Source organism: Ictidomys tridecemlineatus, chromosome 3 (genome assembly GCF_052094955.1).
Source record: "Ictidomys tridecemlineatus isolate mIctTri1 chromosome 3, mIctTri1.hap1, whole genome shotgun sequence".
Classification (NCBI taxonomy): Eukaryota; Metazoa; Chordata; class Mammalia; order Rodentia; family Sciuridae; genus Ictidomys; species Ictidomys tridecemlineatus.
Genome location: NC_135479.1, coordinates 129,307,665 through 129,331,222, shown reverse-complemented (window position 1 = coordinate 129,331,222; position 23,558 = coordinate 129,307,665). Strand labels below are relative to the sequence as shown.

General features: G+C 40.6%; 1 protein-coding gene and 1 pseudogene across 1 annotated transcript in view; both read right to left on the bottom strand.

Annotated features, from left to right (window-relative positions):
- LOC101969696 (5-hydroxytryptamine receptor 3C) overlaps positions 1-23,558 on the bottom strand; it is a 99,854-nt gene that overhangs the window by 50,029 nt on the left and 26,267 nt on the right. The window contains 3 exon segments of the mRNA XM_078041165.1: positions 14,605-14,762; positions 16,342-16,518; positions 16,795-16,852. Of these exon segments, the coding sequence (XP_077897291.1) occupies positions 14,605-14,762; positions 16,342-16,518; positions 16,795-16,852 (393 nt within the window).
- Positions 7,836-9,393, bottom strand: LOC144375591 (zinc finger protein 639 pseudogene; annotated as a pseudogene).

The window sequence follows — 23,558 nt, the reverse complement described above, 5'->3', positions numbered from 1 at the left end:
ATCCAAGATCGATGTAAACAGCAAAGAGGTGTTTATTGCGAGCTAGCTCGGTCCTCCACGAACACACAGCAACTGGTGACCCTGAGAGGCCCCAAGCCCAGGGTTTGCAGCAGTTTTATACATTCTTTGGAGAAGGCAGGGACTTCACATACATCATAGCATCTCTTAGCAAATCATCACACACCACGGGAAAATCAAATAACAACTCTAAAACATGATTAGCACATTCACTGGCGGGAACAAGTTGGGTAAGTGTGATTGGTCAGTACAAAAGGGGTGTTCATTTGAACTGATTGGTTTAAGCCAAGAGGGGTGTATGTGCTGAACTACATGGTTTCCCAACATGTTATCAACCACCATAAACTACTGGGAGGGTCATCTGACATCCCAGGTATTTCCCTGTCTCATGCTGTTTGGTGGCTGCTAGGGGGTTGCTATGGATCCCCACTAGCCTGACTGAGTCAGGGACACCTGGCTCAGCAGATCTCTCCTGTTATTTGTAGATAAACAACTTAGTAGGGTGGGAATGTGACTAGGAGTGCTCTGTGGGTCTTTCCAAGGACAAAGATGATGTCTCTTCCTTGGACAGGCTTTGCTCTGAGATAGAGGCTGGTTTTTCAATGGACCACCAGGAAAGGAATGGATATGGCAGGGACACCTGCTAATTTTGGAAGGCAAGAATATGTAATTATTTTGTTGCAGATCTGGAATTGTATACTTTATCCAACTATGAACCTTCTGGATTTTTGTCAATAATGATTTAAGAGGCTTGATGGAGAAGTTAAGCTCAGTTTCCTTGTATGAAGCTAACTAACATCCCACAACTAGCCCCCTAAGAGAGATCTGCAACATTCCTTGTTTGTATGGTTGCAACAGCCTCTTGATAAAGTGTCTTCTATCTAGTTTCTCCCCAGACTGTTAGACCAGAATGCAAGAAAAGACCACTGACTCCAATTAAAATCAAATTAAAGCAAGCTTATTATTTCCACCAGCCGGGCTGCCTCTCCCTCCCAAAATGGCGAGAACAAGACAGCACCCCAGCTTTCCTGCAGTCCAGCTTTATAGCCCAGAAAGTTACACAAAGGGGGTTACAGATAACAGAACTCTGACAAGCATCACACTAATGGTAGTTTACAGTTTTTTGCTGCCCCAACATCAGAATTTATGAGGACCATTAGAGCCTCAGAGAGGGTCATTGTCTGGCCAGGGAAGGCCAATATTTATGAGGTGTCACTAAGTTTCAGAGAGGGCTGCTATCTGGTCAGAGAGCCAGGCATGGGTGAGTTCAAGGCACGGGCAGGCATTCCAAGCAGGTTCAGAATTTGCAGTAATTTATAGTAAAGCTGAAATTATCTTTTCATGGTTTTGTGGCGAGATGCCCAATTTTAAGAAAAGATCAGGTTGGGTCTATCAAGACAAACCCTCATTAAGCTACTTTTCTGAAACAGAATTCTCCTGCTTATTCTTACTCATCTAATTTCTCTAAAAGCTTTCAGCTCTGGGGCCATCATGGAGTGTAGATGAACACAAAATCAATTGATGAGCTTTTAAAAAAATATTCGAGGGGTGTGTGTGTGTGTGTGTGTGTGTTTGTAAAAAACCAGCCTCTACCTCACAGTAAAGCCTGTCCAAGGAAGAGACATCATCTTTGTCCTTGGAAAGACCCACAGAGCACTCCTAGGCACATTCCCACCCTACTAAGTTGTTTATCTACAAATAACAGGAGAGATCTGCTGAGCCAGGTGTCCCTGACTCAGTCAGGCTAGGTGGGGATCCATAGCAACCCCCTAGCAACCACCAATCAACATGAGACAGGGAAATACCTGGGATGTCAGATGATCCTCCCAGTAGTTTATGGTGGTTGATAACATGTTGGGAAACCATGTAGTTCAGCACATACACCCCTCTTGGCTTAAACCAATCAGTTCAAATGAACACCCCTTTTGTGCTGACCAATCACACTTACCCAACATGTTCCTGCCAGTGAATGTGCTAATCATGTTTTAGAGTTGTTATTTGATTTTCCCGTGGTGTGTGATGATTTGCTAAGAGATGCTATGATGTAAGCGAGGTCCTTGCCTTCTCCAAAGAATGCATAAAACTGCTGCAAACCCTGGGCTCGGGGTCTCTCAGCATCACCAGTTGCTGTGTGTGCATGGAGGACTGAGCTAGCTCGCAATAAACACCTCTTTGCTGTTTACATCAATCTTGGATCTCTGGTGGTCTTTTGGGGGTCCCGAATTTGAGCATAACATGTGCTTGAAAGTTTCCAAATGGTTCTGATTCACACTAACATCTGAAAACCTTCAGGCTGGCCTATTCTACAATATTACAACCAGGATATTGATACAGTAAAAACACAGAATGTCAACATTAGCATCCCTAGTGTTACCCTTTTAGAACCATACCTCTTATCTTCCCACCCTTCAAACCTTGACAATCAATAATCTCTTCCACAATTTTGTCATTTCAAAAATGTTATATACTGGCCAAATTATAGTGTTACATTGTGTGCCTGTAAGAATATGTTATGACAGCTACAAACACCGTGAACAGGTTTTGGGCAAACACAAGTCCTCTGGAATAAATGCCCAGAGTGCAATTGCTGCATTGTATTTGTTCAGCTTGTTATGAAACTGTAACTCTTCCAAACAGGCTGGGCCACTTTACATTCCCACCAGCAATTAAGAAGCTTTGAATGTAATGACGGGGGCTGGGGATGTGTTCAAGCAGTAACATGCTCACCTGGCACACGCAGGGCACTGGGTTGAATCCTCAGCACCACATAAAAAATAAAATAAAGATGTTGTGTCCATCAAAAACTAAACTAAAATAAAATATTAAAAAATTCTAAAAAAAAGAATATGTAATGACAAATCCCATCATGTACAACTATAATGTACCAGTAAAAAAAAATGTGGGTAAAAATGTTATATAACTCAAATTGTATAGTATATAACCTTTTGGAATGGGTTTTCTTTCTCAGCATAATTCTCTGGTGATTCATTCAGGTTGTTACATGTATTAATAGTTATTACTTTTTATTGCTAAGAAGTTTTCCAGGACATGGAGAGACCACAGTTTGCTTAATCATTCACTTGTTGAAGGAGAGCCAAGTTGTTCATAGGTTAGCTATTGTTTGAGTCAGTGTTTCATTGCTGTGACCAAAATACCTGACAAGAACAACTTAAAGAGAAGGAAAAGTTTATTTTGGCTTACAGTTTCAAAGTTTCAGTCCATGGTTGGGAAGTGAACAGAACATTATGGCAGAGGGATGTGGTAGAGGAAAGCAACTCAGAACAAGACCACCAGGAGGGGCAGACACAAAGGGGAGTGGGGGGAAGGAGGGAGGGAGAGAAAGAAACGGTGCTGCAATCATCAAACACAAAAGAAAAACCCCAAAGGCGTGTTCCTGGTGACCCACCTCCTCAGCCACACCCTGTCCGCCAACACACTGTTAATTCCAATCAGTGGAGGATCTAATCCTTTCACCTCTAAAAATTCTTGGATTGACTCACACAGGAGCTTTTGGTGGATTCCTCAAAACTAAACCATAACAGCTATTGTGTAGAAAGCAACTACAAACACTGTGAACAGGTTTTGGGCAAAATTCTTGGATTGACTCACACAGGAGCTTTTGATGGATTCCTCAAAACTAAACCATAATAGCTATTGGGTAGAAAGCAGCTACAAACACTGTGAACAGGTTTTGGGCAAACACAAGTCCTCTGGAATAAATGCCCAGAGGGCAATTGCTGTATTGTATATGTTCAGCTTGTTATGAAACTGTAACTCTTCCAGACAGGCTGGGCCACTTTACATTCCCACCAGCAATGTATGAGTGATGCAGTTTCTCCGCATTTAAGAAGCTTTGAACATTTGATAAGTAAGATTTTCCTCAAACATAGAAATCAGAACTGAAAAGAAAAAGATTAAAAATTTAAAAAACATTTTTATTAAGGGACACTAAATGTGAAAAGTCAAGTTACAAACCGAGAAAACATTTCTAAAACACATGGAATTGATTAAAAAAAGTAGAAAATATGCAAATTCTGCCTGTAAATCAATAAAAAAGAGAAACAATATATTAAAAAATGGACAAAAGTTATGAATTTGTATTTTATAGGAGAGGAAATACAAATAGCCAAAAAACCCAACAGACTCATCTGTAATTATGGGAAAGCAAATTAAGTAACTTAAAGCCATAATAAGATACCATTTTAAACCCCAAAGATGGCAAAACTTAAGTCCTATAAAAGAAGTTTTGGTGGGATTGTAGAGCCCCAGGAACTCTTACACATTGAGGATGGGAGTAAAACTGATAGACCCAACCTGATCTTTTCTTAAAATTGGGCATCTCGCCACAAAACCATGAAAAGATAATTTCGGCTTTACTATAAATTACTGCAAATTCTGAACCTGCTTGGAATGCCTGCCCGTGCCTTGAAACTCATCCATGCCTGGCTCTCTGACCAGATAGCAGCCCTCTCTGAAACTTAGTGACACCTCATAAATATTGGCCTTCCCTGGCCAGACAACGACCCTCTCTGAGGCTCTAATGGTCCTCATAAATTCTGATGTTGGGGCCAGCAAAAAAAAATGTAAACTACCATTAGTGTGATGCTTGTCAGAGTTCTGTTATCTGTAACCCCCTTTGTGTAACTTTCTGGGCTATAAAGCTGGGCTGCAGGAAAGCTGGGGTGCTGTCTTGTTCCCGCCATTTTGGGAGGGAGAGGCAGCCCGGCCAGTGGAAATAATAAGCTTGCTTTAATTTGATTTTAATTGGAGTCAGTGGTCTTTTCTTGCATCCTAGTCTAACAAAACACTTTAAAAAAATTTGTAGTGATCTCCTAAAATGGAAGATGTACCTATTGCCTGATCCAGCAATGTTACTGTTGGGCAGAGACTCTGGCACTGTGGGAGGCCAACATAGCATGTGACCAGCGTTTGCTTCCCTTCCTGATTGGTGTGGCACTGTTGGTCACCCCGTGATCTTGTTGCTTAAGTGACCAAAGACGGTAGCCCCAATCTTGAGGGTAGAGAAAACGCAAATATGTCTTCATGCTTGGGCATGCCTTCCTACTTTCCCAGGGATCAAGCTACTACGTTCACCTGTTCCTTTGTGATGTTACTCCTTGCCCTGTTTAGGATAGAATGTTCCATGGAAACACCCTTTGTGTGTCCCCTTCTCTTATTCTGCCTTTGGGTATGGCTTTCCTAGATGTCAGTCAACCTGCTGACAGCAGACATCATGAAGCTAGACTCAGCCCCTAGAAACTTGACCCCTTGCCTCATTTGAATGGCTTCTCCTCTATAAAAGGGGTCAGCACGTGTGCTCTCTCTCTCTCTCTCTCTCTCTCTCTCTCTCTCTGTCTCTCTCTCTCTCTCTCTCTCTCAGACTCTTAAGGTCAGAGGAGCTGTCACAGGTCCCCCAAAGAAAAAGGTATTTCTGTCTCTTATGTGGTTATTTCGCACAACCTAGTTCCCCTGGAGTGACCCCTGAGTGTTTTAGTTGCGTGCAATGCAGCAGATGGTGTCCTTGGGTCGGCAGGTCTGAGTGTTTAAGTTGCTGGACACGCGACATGGCACTACTCCATTATTCCCTATAATGGCTATTAGTCAGATGTGGCAATGAAAAATTAAATTAATTAAAATTAAAAATTCAGTTCCTCAATCCCAATAGCCACATTTCAAATGCTCAGTAGCTACATATGATTAGTTACAATAGTATTGCAATCATATGTAGCAATGGTATGGAATGAACTTCACTTTACCTATCAACCCAATTAACTCTGAAAAGTACAATGTTGAATTATAAAATATGAGTTGCAGCATAGATATAGTATACTATGTAAAATATGTTGTGTATTCTAAACAGATACACATTTTAGCCATGTATTGTTTAAACATGCACAAGTATACAGTGAAAAATTAAAAGGGGATAATAAATACTAAAATAAAAAGGGGATAATAAATACAAAATTCAGAATAGCTATTACCTACTTGAAGGAAAGGGACATGGGTATGGTTGGAAGGCCCTGACAAAAAACTTTAAAGGTTATATTCCAAGCTTGTAAAAATATATCAAAATGGTTTCGACCATCCTATATAACTAAAAAGAACAAATAAAGAGCTGGGTTGTGGCTCAGCGGTAGAGCACTTGCCTAGTACATGTGAGGCACCGGGTTTGATCCTCAGCACCATATGTAAATAAATAAAACAAAGGTATTGTGTCCAACTACAACCAAAAACTAAATATTAAAAAAAAAGAACAAATAAAAAAAAGACTTTAAAGGCATTAGTAAGTCTAGGCGGGGAATACAGAGGACTTTCAAGTTCACTTTATGTAAAACTCATACATTGTTAAAGTTTTTAAAATCATGGGCACATTTTAAAAGCAGCTTCTCTTTATGGTACTAAGAATTAAACCCAGGGGTAACTCCCTACTGAGCTCCATCCCAGTTCTTTTTCATTTTGAGACAGCGTCTTGCTAAATTGCTTAAGTTAACCTTGAACTTGCATTCCTCCTGCTTCATCCTCCAGAATCCCTGGGATTACAGGTGTGTGCCATCATATCTGGCTAATAAAAGCAGCTTTATTGAGGTATAATTGGCATAAAATAAACTAAAAATTTCAATTTTTTAAGTTTGGACATATGTGTATACCTATGAAACCATCAGCATCGTCAACATGGTGAACATATTATATCCATCATCCAAAATGTTCTCTTTGTCCCTTTGTAATTCGTCCCTCCTGTCTTTTCCCACCCACTCTGTCCCCCAGAAAAATATGAATCTGTTTTCTGTTGTACATTGCTTTTGCAGTATGTAGTATTTTATGCATGCTTTCTTCTTTCCTTATATATTTAAAGCTGTACAATTTCTTGATTCAGAGGGTCACTAAGCTTGTCAAATTCTTTTATTCTCTGACACAGGACATTTGTTTTAAAGGTAAGCATGGTACTATGTTTTAAGGGTCATAAGTAATACGTGACTAAATAATTCAGCAGAAGAGATTTAAAAATTTTTTTCCAGTATTTTCATTTTTCCTATCATCTTCAAAACACTTGCTGCCTTTGTATTTGGAGAGTGGCTGTGGTCTATACATTTTCTAAATGTATGTTGCCTATTTGGAAGTCTGGTTATTGCTCCTCTACTGCAATTTAGTTATTTTCTTTTTCCCAGTACCAAAAATATTTACCATTTAAACTTTTATCTCTCACTGTTAAGTGTTTGTTTCACTTAACACGATACAACTATCCTGTGAACTGAAAACACATTAACTCCTTCTCCAGAATTTGGTTTTCTTTCTTTCTTTCTTTTCTTTTCTTTTCTTTCTTTTTTTTTTTTTTTTGTTGTTGTTACCAGTGATTGAACCCAGGGCACTTAATTACTGAGCCACATCCCCAGCCCTTTGTTTTGTCTTTATTTTTTTATTTTGAGACAGGGACATGCTATGTTGCTGAGGCTGGCCTTGAATTCACAGTCCTCCTGCCTCAGCCTCCCATGATGCTGGATAGATTCTAATGTACTTTTTTTTGTGGAGCAGGGAATGTAGTTTTGGGAATGTTGATTTTCAGAATTTCAACATTTGGAATTTTAATCTTTGGGATTTTTATTTTCAGAATCTTAAACTTCAGGAATTTCAACATTTAGGACTATGAAGTCTAGAATTGTGTGTTTCAGGATTATGATTGGCACTGTAGCTCCTTCCGTCTCAGGCCTTTGGACTTGGACTAAATTAAACCACTGGCTTTTTTAGGCTTTCCTGAATTACACCAAAGGATTTCTGTCCATCTTGCTTACCTGTGCTTTCAATGCATATTCCAAAAGGAGTTACTGACTTATTTTCAAAAGGTCATGTGATGGGGAGGGCAGGAGGGAATGGTCATGAGGGAACTTGAAGTTCCTCAACCTCATGACTTTTGTTTTAGCAGGAGACTCTCTAGATGAAGTTGAATATCCACAATATTGAAACAAATAAATTCCTTCAAATAAATGTGAATTTAAATGCTTGCAATATTCCAGCATACTTGAAAAGCCCTTCCCACAGTCATTACACACATGAGGAAATATTTTAGTGTGTTCAACAGCAACATGTCTGTTAACATTTGTATGAAATCTACTCCAAAATCCACATACTTAACATATTAGGAAGTTCTTACATTTGTCAAAGGTAATTTTGCTTAAGAGGCTGTATTGTCCATGTTCTCCGCTGTTATACTTATCACTTAGTTCTATTAATTTACATGCATGATCACTTATCATATGGCTATACAAGTCTTCTGCATCATTCATTTCATGTTCACAGAACTGACACAAATACTGTTCTTCACAGCTGTGCTCCTGGAAATGCAGGTAGATCTCACTGCTCGAGGAGAACTGCACGTCACACTGCTCACACCAATACAGGTGATCGCTAAAGTGGGTGTCTGCAATGTGCTGGCTGAGGTTCTCAAAAATTACTGTCCTGTAAATCGCAGTATTTATAAATGTAGGGATCCTCTTCATGTAGTTGGCATGTTTGAGCAGAAACATGTTGGTAGAGAAGCTTTTCTTGCATACTCAACACAATTTGAATCGGTACTTTTATGCTTCAGAATCATATGCTGTTTTAAATCAGAAAAGTACTTACTATAAATTTAAAAAGTTCACATTTATAGGGGCAACTGCTATTAGCTTGCAATAAAGGCCATTTCTGCTGGATAGTCACATTCAAAGCTTGGCTCTTGTCAAGAATTTTACAAACTTTAGCTGGTGGTTCTTCATCAGTTTGTTCTTGGAGACTCTCAGAGGAATTGTTTTCTGTCTGTATGTCATAATCCTCAGAAATTGCATGAACTTCCACAGTAATGGGGACATCTTCATCAGCGTGAACTTCTATAGGACTCTCCTCTTGTTTTTCTGGTTGATTGATTCATGTGAGTCACATTCTTCATCACAAATTTCCACATCAGCAGATTTTTCTGAAAAAATGAAATAAGCCTATTATTATATTACTATTACTAAATAAGACCTATTAGATAGGTACAACTATGCAAAAAGAAGTTTAAGTGTTGCACTGTTTTTCCATCAATCTATGCATAATATGCCAGTGCAATTAATTTATTTCCCCAATCGGTAGAAAAATAAGTATGGTCCAGAATTATATTGGGAACTAGTAGTTCTGATTTCTGTTTCTGGCCTGGTTACGTCTGCAAATTTTGGTAACTCATTTGATGTCTCAGTATCAGAATCATCATCTTTGTTGTCGAAATATTTTAAGTCTGGCTTTTTCATAGAATAGATACTATAGCAATGATCAGGGAAAATTCCATTGGCTGTATTTGCTTATTCCAGAGGAAAATGAATAATGAGAAAGGTGTAAAGTCTTCTTTTTAGTATACTCACTCATATCTTTTCAATTTGTATAATCACTAATACCAAGTGGGGAAAAAACTTGGAAGTTTTCATGATGATAAAAACTGCCAATCTCCTGGGGCCTCTCTGGCCCAATCAAGTGTAGCTTGAAAGTGGCAGTGGCTGAGGTGTTGAAGCTTGAGCAGATGGAGACTCAAGGTGTATTTTGTGGGCTACTTTTTTTTGGTGGGGGACCAGGGATTGAACTCAGGAGCAATTGACCACTGAGCCACATCCCCAGCCCTATTTTGTATTTTATTTAAAGACAGGGTCTCACTAAGTTGCTTAGTGCCTCGCTTTTGCTGAAGCTGGCTTTGAACTCATGATCCTCCTGCCTCAGCCTCCCAAGTTGCTGGGATTACAGGCATGCACCACCATACCCAGCAATGGCTACTTATTTTGTATAGATTTCTACATTTGTGCTACAAATGTGGAAAAATCATCATAAAGATGTCCATTCTGAATTCTTAAGAGTGATAAGATAGACTCATTTTCTTAAATGTCAGATATGGATGGGAGGTTTTCATAAGAGTTAATCAAAAGATTAAGGAGAAATAATAGTGAAAAGAGTTGTAATAAGAAGTACAGGAAGATTAATGGAGGCAGGAGAGAAAAATAGTGGTGAAGAGCTGACAGATGAGCCTGGTTTTCAGAAAAAGAAGCAGAGGGATGAGAAAAGAGGGGGATAGTGTGAAGCATGTACTGTCTGCCTGTAGATGTTTTGTATTTCCAGAAGGTGGAAGGAATTTGGACAATGATGAAACAAAAACATACAGTAAGAATGGATAGAAATATGGAATGCCAAAGAATAAGTAGGGATAAATTTTTCATGGAGAAAGTTTTTTCATACTAATTTAAATAATATGAAAAGAAACAATGAGATGTGAAAAGATTGTGAGGGCACCTCTGGACACTAGTGATGAGGGAGGGAGTGGGAGTTAGTAGAAATGACAATCAAGAAGGTAGAAACATGCTCAAGCACATGAGAAGGTTATGTCCAGGAGCAATTGTCTGATTTTTACAGAGTTCATAAATCCGCAATATATAGTCTTAACAGAGGTTAATAAGGGAGTAAAAGGAAATAAAATTATCATCACAAGGGCTATTGTGTGTGTGTGTGTGTGTGTGTGTGTTTAAATAAGAGAGACATCAAAACCCAGAAGTACCCCCTCCCAAATTATAAAACACTCCTAATATTCCTACTAACACTTCTAGGATAATGACAGCTTAAAATATTTTGCTTCATTGTCAGATCATGTTTTAGACCACAAGGCTCACTTCAACCTAAGCTTACCCACGGGATGTTCTCTTGCAAATGGCATTGTTGAAAGATAGTCTTGACACAGAAAACCGGAAGTCATATACATATGAAGAAAAATTGCAAGACGAGCTGGATATGGGCATATTCCCGTAATCCCAGTGGCTCATGAGACTGAGGTAGGAGGATTGCAAATTCAAAGCCAAGTTTAGCAACTTAGCGAGGCTCTAAGCAGCTGAGTGAGTAAAAAAGATGGTGGAATGAGATGGACATTATTACTCTAAGTATATTTATGGAGACATGAATGGTGTGGATACACTTTGTATACAATCAGAGATATGAACTATTGTGCTCTATATGTGTAATATCAATTGTAATGCATTCTGCTGTCACATATAACAAATTAGAATAAAAACTTTAAAAACAAAGAAGAAGATTAAGAAGGAGAAGAAGAAGAAGACATAAGAAATTCCTCAAAAACTTGGTAGCCGCTCTTTATTTGAAGTTATTGGCAAAAACCAAAGATGAGTTTCTGAATTCTGAGTGAGAAATATGTTCCAAGGGGAAGGAAATATAAGGACTCTGATAATAGAAATGTCTTTGCCAAGATATAATTAATATCTCTAAGAACTCAGTTAAGTTAAACACACGAAGATGGGTTGCTAATTTTCCACATTAGGTATAAAAAATAAAGTAAAAACCAGGAAGGAATGAAGAGATCACAGCCAGAGATAGTAAAATGTGGATTTATACTTAGCTGTCATTCATCACACATGCACTCATTCAACAGATCTGTATGATGCACCTGGGATGCGTCAGGCATGGTGCTATGTCCTAAACCATAAATATGGATGAGACATTGCTCCTGTCCTTCAGGAAAACACAGTCTCCGAGGGGAGGCAGAAATATAAATAAATCCTTGAACTGTTTTCACCTGCTTGAAATATAACTCAGAAATTTGTCTTTGGTATTCTGTCCCTTTCCCTTTCAATCTCTGTCTCTCCTCAGGGCTGGCTCGAAGTTGGCTGTTATAATCCTCCTTAGGATGTTATCTGCTGATAAAGGTAGGTGTAAAGTACCATTAATAGAAAGCACATCTTCAAAAATTGTCTTTAGAGGGACTGGAGTTGTAGCTCAGTGGTAGAGCAACGCCTCACATGTGTGAAGCACTGGGTTTGATCCTCAGCACCACATAAATAAATAAAATAAAGGCATGTGTTCAATTACAACTAAAAATAATTTTAAAAATTGTCTTTTTAGTCTTCTGATAATAAAAGTAAAACATGTTCATTGAAAACAATTCATAGAACACAGACAAGGATATAAATGAAAATAGCACTTCCTGCTAACCCATTGTCCAGGACAAAGTTTACTAATGTTCTGGTGTCTAGTTATCTGTACATATTTCTTTGCTTATATATCATCTATGTATCTATGCATCTATGTATCTATCTATAGATTTTTTTGTTTTACAGAAATCATGTAAGCATATTATTGTGTTACTATAACATGGACCTGATTCCATGGCCTTGACATAAATCTATAGTTTTACTTCCATCATGTGGCTGACTGGCTGAACCTGAACTCTTCGGTTGGGATCCTTCTTGGTTCTTTTTAAGCATACATATTCAGAAGGTCCACTGTGTTTTTTTATTTTTATTTTTTGTATTTCTAGATGGACAGCATCCCTTTATTTTATTTGTTTCATTTTTATGTGGTGCTAAGGATCCAACCTAGTGCCTCACACATGCTAGGCAAGTGCTCTGCCACTGCTCAGTCCTCAGCCCTGGTCCACTGTGTTTGATGTTGTAAAATCAGAGGAACTTGTCAGAATAAAAACATGACACTGTTTATTATTTATTTCAAAGAATGATTTCAGGAACGAGAGAGATAAAGTGAAAAACAAATGGTTGATGAAAGGAATATTTTTGCATTTGTAAACATTTTATTGCAAATTAAATAATATCTTGCAAATGAGACTTGACATTTAAAAAAGAATTCTGACAGTGCTTGAAACACTTAAAAACAAATCAGATCACACCTGTTTAGAGTGATGTATCAAAGCTTTTAAGGAGAATTCTCTCCATCCCAGTGTTCATGGAATTATAGCAAGTATATTAAGGAGCCAGTGCTTCCTGGAAATTGCTTATTGGGGTGATCAGTCAAGGAAAGACTCCGCTGATCTGGACTTTCATCAATGAAGAGTTAGAAGCTAGATGTAGCTCAGGAACAAAAAAAGTGAGTGGAACAAAGTACCTTGCTTGTCATGTGAGAAGACAGAAAATTGTCCAGGGCTGTTCTGAACCTGGTTAGTAGTTCTGGGTTGCAGTTTTTGGAATACAAAAAGGGACATTGAAGTCCCTGGGGATAAGTGGCTAGGGTTAGGACAGTGGCCTATATCTGGCTGGTATTAAGATCAGGAGAAAGTTCAAACTGTGGATGTCTGCCCAGGTACTCTAGAGGACATTGACCATGACGATGGAGGAAGCCATGAAGGGCAGGTAGGGATGGAACAGCAGGATGTCCACCAGGTGGCTTAACTCTACCCACACTCCATCAGAGCTGCTTCTGGACCTTCATTTCCTGCTGAGCTCTTTCTTGCCGATTCAGGGGACCCATTAGGCTCTGCCTTTCTGGTACCTGACACCTTCCCTACCAAGTCTACTGGTTTCTTCAGCCCTGTGGGGAGGACAGAAACTCAGCCATGGAGGGTAAAGGTCACCTGGGTGGGAACAAAGTCAGAGGAGGTGGCAGGAGCATAGAAGTGGAGGAATGAGAAGAGAAAGTGGGCAGCCCTGGCTTCCTCAGCAGGCAGGTGAGCCGGCCTGAGATCTAGGCCCTTTTTGCCTTTCTGAGGCCCAGGGGGCAGCACCTCCTTGGGCTGGTGCAGTGCCTCAGCAGGAAGTGGAGCCACCCAGTCATGGGTGGGGGCTGGGTGAAGGGCAGGTAAAGAAAGTAGGTGATGAAGATGGTCTCCAGCAGGCTGGCCACCAGACACAGGGCGAAGCAGACATCTGAGGGCAAAGAAAATCCTACTAAACCTGGGCAGATTCACTTCTAAACTTTCTTTAAGCCTCTTTCTCAAGTGCAGTGTTTTCTTAGAAGTCCCTCCCCAGCCTTAAGTGGAGCAGTGGCTGTCTGCTGGCCCCTCCTTGTCCCCTGTTGCCTCTGCTTCTCTGCAAAGTGGGAGGGGCTGTACTGATTAGGGGCAAGCCACTGACGGGGGGGGGGGGCAGGGGTGCAGGGGGGGCAGGGGGTGGGGTGGGGGGGTGGGACGGCGGAGGAGGGAGTAAGCCATTTGTCATCATGAGCAGGGAGACTATTGTGGCCCAGCAGAAGGATCGTTTTGACTGGGGCATGATTCTGGTTTTCTCTTGGCAGGTAGAAAATGAGGGCATCAATGGCCACCAGAAAGCCGCAGGACACCAGGAAGTTTATTACTTAGAGCCTGGGTCTGCATCTGATGGCCACCTGGTGAGAGAATAGAGAATGTGGCATATAAATTAATGGCAAGGGGCTCAACTTGTATATTGGACTATCTATCTAACCTTTGCCAGTGTAGGCTGGGTATGTGACAATCTCTTTAGGTAATGCATGTGTGTTTAATTGTGCCCTTCCATATAAATGCCTCCAATTTATTGTCTAATTTTCATTAGATAATACACAATGATTCTAGAATTTTAAGGGCAAATAGGGCCCCTGGGGCTATCACATAGTTGACTGCTCCTTGCTGAGTAGAAGTGTTTATAACAGGCCAGCTGTTCTTCCCCTCTCCAGGACAGCTGGAGTGTATGGGAGTCCAGGAGACCCTGGGGATCCTGATTCAGGTCAGTTAGGTAGAGGGTAGGGTAGGGGACAGGTGCTTCACCCTCTGGAGCTTCTTTTTACATCTAAAAAGTGTATTCAGCCCTGTGGGAAGATCAGAGTAACTGGGATCAGAGGTCAGGCTGGGAACATGATCTTGTCATACAAGTTGCTGCCAATAGACATCTCTGAAGTGGCATTGCTGCTCAGGAGCTCCCACTCTCCTTGGGTCCAAACAGTGTTGCAAGACAAGTCTGTTCTCTCCCACACTTCTTTGTTCATGCCCAGTAGTGTGCTATCCACTGTAAAGGAAGCTGGTCACCTCAGTCCATAGGTGTTCCTAAGCTTCCTGCCAACAAAATTCAATTCTTCTCCCACCAGCTGTCTCAACAAATTTTCCATTTAGTCCTTTTAAAGCAGGGCACTCTGGTTTTCTCTGAAGTGGGCAATAGGAGTAGCAATTCACATATGTGCACTGAAGCATTGATTTTTTTTTTATTGTTGTTGAAAATCAGAGTGAGTCAAGATCATTAAGAGAATATTCCATATGACTCAAACATGAGTCAAGGGTTTTGGAGTCATTTCTATTTTCCTTCTCAATTCCCCGGATGTATGATGTTGTTTTAGTGGAATCAAACTTGAATAGCTCAACATTTTTATAATTACATGCATAGCCCATTATGATGATTAGTTTATCTAAATCTTTCATATAACACCTGGTGGCATTCAGCTACAGTAACTTGCTGGTTTAAATCTGTTAGCTATTAAAGTTAAAAGATTTGATCTAAAAATTATAGATATTTAGCAGCTCAAGGACAAAATGAGTCTCATTTGGCAAAAGGGCTAAGATGTAAAATAGACTTCTTAACCTTTCCACACATCAGCATCACCTGAGGAGACATAAAAACTAAGGAAGCCTAGACTCTATGTATTAGTCAGTTTTTGGTTTTGTTTTTGTTTTAGGAGAAAATTGCTTTTTATTCTATACTCTTCTTTTTAAAAATTTATTCTAATTAGTTATACATGACAGTAGAATGCATTTTGCCACATTGTACACAAATGAAGCATAAGTTCTCATTCCTCTGGCTGTACATTGTGCTGAGTCACACCAGCAGTGTGTTAGTCAGTTTTGCATTGCTGTGACAAAATGCCTGAGAAAATCACCTTAAAGGGGGAAAGACTTATTTTGGCTCATTGTTTCAGAGTTTTCAGTCCATCTAGTTCAGAGGTTTCAATCCATAGACCTCATTGCTGTGGGCTTGTGATGAGGCAGAACATCATGGTGGGGAATACATGGTAGAGCAAAACTGCTTACCTCATCATGGCCAGGAAAGAGGGAGAGAGGAGGGGTTGTGGAGAGAGAGAGAGAGAGAGAGAGAGAGAGAGAGAAAGAATGTACAGGAGCCAAAGGCATACACCTAATGACTTACTTCTTCTAACTAGGCCCCCACCTCCTAAACTTTGTACCGTCTGCTACTATACATAGGCTGGCAACAAAGTCTTTAGCACCTGGCCTTTGGGATATATTTTATATCCAAACCATAAGACTCCACCTGGAAGAGTTAAATCGGAATCTCTGAGGTGCAATTATGGATATTAAAGAGTTGCTGTAGGGCTGGGGTTGTGGCTCTGAGATAGAGCACTTGCCTAGTACATGTGAGGCACTGGGTTCAATTCTCAGCACCACTTAAACAAACAAACAAACAAACAAACAAATAAATAAATAAATGTATTGTGTCCATCTACAACAATAAAAATATATTTTTTAAATATTGTAGTAGCCATAGTTCAGAAATACTGCTCTAAAACCTCCCCTAACAATACCTTCCTCAAAGTATCTTCCCCTGCATCTCTTATAGTTACAAAATGTATCACCCTTACCCATGTAGAAGAAAGAACTGAAGCAGAGGTAGAGCTCTATTCTTCACAAGAACATGTCCAGGTTGCAGATGCTGGTTGTCCATTTTGGCTCACTATACTTTATTTGACTTTCATCATTGATATAGATGGTAAGACCTGAAGGTGTCTGATCCACATTCATGCTGTTTAGGAAAGAGAGGCAGAGGTGGTGGCTCCAAGTGCTTCTCTTAGCTTTGCTATCCCTCCCTTTCCAGATCTTTTTTTTTTTTTCCTGTACTCTTCTGGATATTTCTCTCATGTCACTCCTATCACCACTCCTCCTCATAGTGTTTTGTGAAGTCAATGGGTGAAGACAGTTCCCCTGACTGAATATTTTTGTTGTACTCTGTCCTGCACAAATCCTAGGCTGTGCTTTGTAGTTGGGGCTTCACACTGGTTTTCCGCAGCCCAGATATGCACAGTTCCTTGAGGAAATGTCTGGGAGCCACAGATTTTCAGTTGAGACAGTGAGTTTGTTGATACTAACAAAATTCTGATTGATGAAAGTCTGTCACATTGAGAAACTGATGTGACTCCATTTTTGAAAATAAATAAATAACAGCAGCTTCTACCTCAAGACCTGTCCTAAGGAAGGGGGCATAACCCTTGTCCTTGGAAAAACCCACAGAGCCTTCCTAGGCACATACCCACCCTGCTGAGTTGTTTGTCTGCAAATAACAGGAGAGATCTGCTGCGCCAGGTGTCCCTGACTCTGTTAGGCTAGGTGAGGACCCATAGCAACCCCCTAGCAACCACCAATCAGCATGAGACAGGGAAAATACCTGGGATGCCAGATGACACCCCCAGTAGTTTATGGTGGTTGATAACATGTTGGGAAACCATGTAGTTTAGCACGTACACCTCCATGGCTTAAACCAATCAGTTCAAAGGAATCCCCCCTCTTATACTAACCAATCACCCCTACCCAACTTGTTCCCACCAGTGAATGTGCTAATCAATGTTAAAGAGTTGTTGTTTGATTTTCCTGCGGTATGGAATGATTTGCTGTGTGATGTTGTGACGCATAGAGTATCCCCCCATAACCTATAAAATCTCATTGAACAAAGGACTGGGACTCACTCCCTGGGACCGATGCGTCGGAAATGGTTGTGAGTCCAGGCTCAAGCTTGCAATAAAGACTTTTGTGTGACTGCATCAAATTCGGCCCCTGGAGGGTCCCACGAATCTGGAATTACACCATATCTGCAGCCAGTGCAGCAAGCAATGGAGCTTGTCCAGGCAGCTTCCCCTGCCCTTTTCAGTCTTCTTTAAATCTGAGCTCCACTCCCATTTATGTCCCACTTATGTCAAAGCTTATCTCCTCTTTATTTGTCATCAGCAAAGAACCTCTGACATTTTTTACCAGGCAGGTCTTGCCACTTGGATCCAGTTATGCACCAATATATTGGTCTGTAACTCCTTGGTCATTTTTTTGAGTTGTCATTTCTACCTTCTGCTTTAACAAATTCACCCACAAGAATGACATCAGCAGCTGGGGTTGTGCACCCTGATAAAGAAATTCCCATCCAGAATTGTCAGTGCAAAAAAGATTTGGCACGTGCCAGCATTTACTAGTTTATTTGACAGCCATAGTTCTAGATACTGGACTGTCTTTCCTTACCCACTGTGTCTAGGGACAATTCAGATTTTAATTGACATACAGAACATTTTCTGGAGCATTACAGAAAAAACAGGACTGGAGGACAATGTTTCCTGAAAAAAATATTTTGACATCATTGTTCTCCATGCCTTTTTTACCCCATAGGAAAACTGTCTAACTTGTACAAAATCCATTCTAGGCCAGTGTGGTGTTGGGTTTATAGGACAGAGGATATTTGTTCCCTGTTAGAAGCTATGGAAATGAAGGCAGCACCAATCCCCATGACTTCCAGAATGGCAGACAGGGTGAAAAAAATTTTTTTAACCTTTATTTTATTTATTTTTATTTGGTGCAGAGGATTGAACCCAGGGTCCTCACATGTGCTAGGCAAGCGCTCTACCACCACTGAGCCACAACCCCAGGCCCTGAAGAAATATTGACAGGAGTGGGGATGTTGTGGCTGATGGCTGGACAGAAGGCCTTCTGATTAAATATAGCCTAGAAGGGAGACAAGCCCACCCCATGCTGGTCAAAGCCTGAGCAATTGATTGTGAGAGTCTTCTCTTCCTGTAGTGACCAGACCCCTGTTAGAGAGAGGACTTTGGTTTCCAGGGCTGGAGCTTCTCTGCAGAGACAGAAATTAGTGGGGAGAAGTAGGGGAGTCCTCCTTTCAGTGCCAAGACTCTCCAGAGTCAAAGCCCTTCTTGGCAAGGTTGGTGAGGATGGCCTTCTCTGGTAGGCAAGTGGTGGAAGTTAATGTGGTGAGATGAGTTTGGAGTACTCAACTCTCATTTCCACTGTTTCCTTCTCATGCAAAGTCTGTCCAAATCTGTATGCAAACGTGGCCTTAGGGCAATGGCCACTTAGTGCACTTCAATGAATCCTTTAATGTAGGCATCACAAGCCTCTGGGTTCTGCCTAGCAGTAGCACCACTTAGCACTGTCATAAAACTTGTAGTCCAGCTCACTTAGAAATCTGCTTTAATGTATTCCACTTCCTAACTCCCAGGGACTTTGTCTACTGAAGATAAGAACTGATTTATCCAGAGCATAAGAGCAATAAAAGACTGCACTTACTAGGTAGATATGGGAAACATGGTCAATGTTTTGAATAGGTACTTACCTTATTTTAGTGTTAACCTTGGTGCTATGTGTTTACTTTGCTCTTTCCACATTTAGGGTCTCAGATATCTTGTGGGTTATTTCCAGCATCAGGAGCATTAAATGATAGCATTGAGCATATATCCTATGCCCTGTGGGGAGCCACGCATGAGCTGTATTAAGCATCCTCTCTCAGCCTTGAGCCAAGTGGGTGTTAGTCTGTCATTGCACACTGTCTGGGCTGTGTGAAGCAGGTGGTCTCCACCTTCACTTGGCAAAGAAGTCTGCTTTCTCAGAGCTCTGGACCTGGGCATTACCCACTTGGGCTAGGTCAGAACATTCCATAGAAACTCCTTTGTTAATTTCCCTATAAATAAAGGGATTCCGAGTGCACACTCTTTCTTTCCAGTGTGGAAGCTTACTCTTAAAGTCTTAGAGCCATCACGCTCTTGATTTGAAAAAATTATGTCTATGTTGTGTGCTTTTTGGCTACCTTCTTAGCTTAATGTTGCAGCCAGCTCTTTTAAACCAGTTCATCTTGTCTGCACACATCGTGGTCAAGAACACCTAATCACAAAGTCAGGCCTATGCAGATATTGGCTCTTGACCAAGACCAAAGAGCCATCTGGACATTTCCTGAGCAGGATCTTTGCTCCATTACCATCTTTGTGTAGTCTTTTTCTCTGCCTTTTTCTTTAGATCTTCATCTCTTTCCATAATGTTTAAGGAACATGCCCAGATTTGGAACAAATATCCCCTCATGGAAGTAAAGTATATACTCCTTTTACCTTAGATAGATCCCCACCCTCTCTCCATGGTTGTGTTTTAATTGATTCTTGAGGGTATGTTTAAAAACCAGTGGCAGCTCTTCTCATTGACACCACATCATGAGGAGAGGGGATGTGGTGGACAGAGCATCAGAAATCAATGAAAAGATAGAATTGGAGAGGTGGGGAAATGGGACAGTTTGGTAGATCCCTTTGCAGGAGGAATAGAGAAAGGCTGTGTTACCATCAATGACATGTCTTTCTATCTGTTGCCAAAAGGTAATCAGGAGACCAACATGATGGAAGGAAGAGTTAACAGTTTTGAATGCCCTCCACGTACTAGAAGAACACTCTGGCTGTTCTTCTCTGCCCGTGCAGAAAGAGTGTCTTTCTCTGCCCCTGCCCAGGTATGCTTTCTGGGCTCCAGGTGGGCTGACAGCTGGGACAAGACTGGGGGGAAAGTATTTGGCAGCTCTGCGATGGAATCCACAACAAAATAATTTGTCTTAATGAGAAGTGTGGGTGTGGGAAATAAAACTTATATTCTTCCAGGACCAGGGAATCTGTAGATTTGTAAAGGTGGCAATGTTCAGTGATCTGGTTATGAATAGCAAAGTTTCTTAGCGCCTTTGAAGGCATTAGGTATTATTCCAATTACCAAATTGTAAAGCTTCTTTCCTACTCTCATCTTTGATTGTCTATATTTTTTAAACATCCTCTAGTTAGAGTTCCTCTTTCCAGCCTTTCTTATTCATTCTTGCCAAACCAAGATTCTCCATGCAGTGTTCATGCTGTGCATTGATCACATGAGAACAGAAGTCATAAAAATAAGATGCAAAGCTATTTTTAATCTTTTTGTTGTCCATAATATTATGTGTTATCATAACTACTAATATCATCTAATGTCAGTGTTATTGGCATGTGTCAATAGTATATCTTATGTCACATCTCTATTTAAAAATAATCAGGAGTCTAGAGATGGTGGCGAATAGAGTGCGTCACCCCCGTGTACCGTGTCACTGCACAGGTGAATAGTTAGAACGGCCAGAAGGTGTCTTGTTAGGAATTTCCAGCAAAATTGGGGTGCACTGAAACCTAGAGGAAGGATTTCCAACACCCGAGAGTCAATTACTGTGGCTCAATCACGAGTGAACCATGCGCCTGGAGATTCAGGCTGATTGATCAGTGGCCAGCCCCGCAGCCAGAGCCTTCGAGCGCCGACGTGCCAGCAACGCAGAGAAATGGTGCTATGGATTCTGTGGGGTCCTACCAACTATGCTCCAGGCTGAGTTCTGGGTTTGAGATGGGGGAGAGAAACAGTCCAGATCTGCCCTCCACACTGGACAACCCACCGAGGAAGCCAGCGGCCACCATCTTGGAGAGCTGATGTCACCATTGCCAGTTTCCGATAGACCTGATCTCATCGCAGCAAGTTCAGTGATAGAACAGGTGTGTGACATTTAGCCCTTCTCCCACACACCAGGGAAATTGCATAAAATCTCTCCCTGGCTTTCCAGAGGCGTGATTATCAGAGTGAGCGTGAATAGAGGCGTGGGGAAAGGTAAAGGCACCTGACCTCCAACTCCCCCCTCCCACCAGCGGTGAAAAGGAAACCTGTCTCGCCAGCTCTGGGAGGAATGGCTATCAGAGGGGATCAAAACAATAGGGGGCCGGTTCCCAATAGCCGTGCTCCACATCCAGGAAACTGTAGGCCCAGAGTGTAGCTTGAACTGCGGAGAGGTATCACACTGGGGAAGGCCTGTCTGGTGGGAGAAGCGAGGAGACTAGAGGCCAGGGATAAACCTAAGTTAACAGGTTTGGAGAGACACCAGGTGGGGGAGGAGGGAGCGGCCTCATACGGATTGTTTCCTGCCCCCGGAGGGCAAAATCTTGATCTGGAAGGCACAGCACCACCTACTGGAAGCGAAGAAAATAGAAGCCTAACAGTGCCTTTTTTTTAAAAATTGTAATATTTATTTTACTGTATTTTATTATTTTTTTTATCATTTCTTCTTTTCTTTTGTATTTTTTTCTTTCATTCTTCTCTCCCTCTCTCTTTCTTGGTTTGCTTCCTTAACTTTTCCCTGTCTTTCCTCCCAAGCATGACGACTCCAATTATGTGTAATTTAATAAATGCAAATAGATGAATACTACGAGACGGTCTATAGTCCGCCTAAGCCCTTAACTACCCCCAAGTACTTCTGTCTATTCTCTTGTTAATATCTGCCTGCATTTGAGCAACCCCCCAAAGAAGCTAAGATATATTAACCTCCATACCATCAAATCGTCTGACCTTAACATAAAATCCTAAGTTCAAACCTCAATTCTCTATATGCCATCAAAATCTATAGGCCTTTAATAAAACTAACGAATTTACCTTAAATCACAATTGAATCCAACATCTCTAAACATTGTCTCCCAACACAAAGGAAATATCTTGGAGCTATACAAAACCAAAACAAATTTATAGGAGAAAACAGAAACACAGCAGTCAAACAGAGTTGGAAAGTAACATGAGCACCATGAAAAAAAACAAGGGAAAAAAGGATTACAAACAATGCAGGATAGATTAAATTTACAGGAGAACCTAGAGGCATCAGAAGAATGGACAGAGAAAGAACTCAAGGCATACCTGACTCGGATGGAATGGAGTCTTAAAGAAGTAATTAGACAGCAAGTCCAAACAATGAAAGAATACTTTGAAAATGAATTACATAAGCAGATTCAAATAGCAAAAAATGAACTCTACCAGGAGATAGATATTTTTTTAAAAAATCAGACAGTAATCCTAGAAATGCAGGAAACCATAAATCAAATCAAAAACTCAAATGAGAATATTACAAATAGTCTAGATCAATTAGAAGTCAGAACATCAGAAATGAAGACAAAATTTATCAACTCGAAAAGACTACAGCCAACACAGAAAGGCTGGTAAGAAAACGCGAGCAAAACATCCAAGAGATATGGGATGTCATAAAAAAACCAAACTTAAGAGTCATTGGGATAGAAGAAGGTATAGAGGTCCAAATCAAAGGAATGAGCAACCTATTGAATGAAATAATCTTAGAAAACTTCCCAGAAATGAAAGATGGAATGGACTTCCAAATTCTGGAAGCCTACAGGACCCCAAACATACAAAACTGTAATAGACCAATTCCAAGATACATTATTATGAAGATATCTAACACAGAACAAGGAGAGAATATTAAAAGCTATAAGAGAAAGGAGGCAGATTACATTCAGGGGTAAACCAATTAGGTTAACAGCTGATTTTTCATCACAGACTTTGAAATCAAGAAGATCCTGGAAAAATGTATTTCAAATGCTGAAAAATAATGGATTCCAACCAAGAATATTGTATCCACAAAATTAAGCTTCAGGTTTGACAATGAAATTAAAATATTGCATGATAAACAAAAGTTAAAAGAATTCGCAGCCAGAAAACCAGCACTGCAAAGCATTTTGAGCAAAACACTACAAAAAGAGGAAACGAAAAACAGCACCCAAAACTAACAGTGTGAGGTAACTCAGTAAAGGGGGGGAAATAACCAAAGAGGAAAAACAAGCCAAATTTAAATAAATAAATAAATAAAATAAACATAACTGGAAGTACAAACCATATATCAATAGTAACCCTAAATGTTAATGGCTTAAACTCACCAATCAAGTGACATAGGCTAGTATCTTGGATTAAAAAAACAGACCCAACAATATGCTGCCTTCAGGAGACT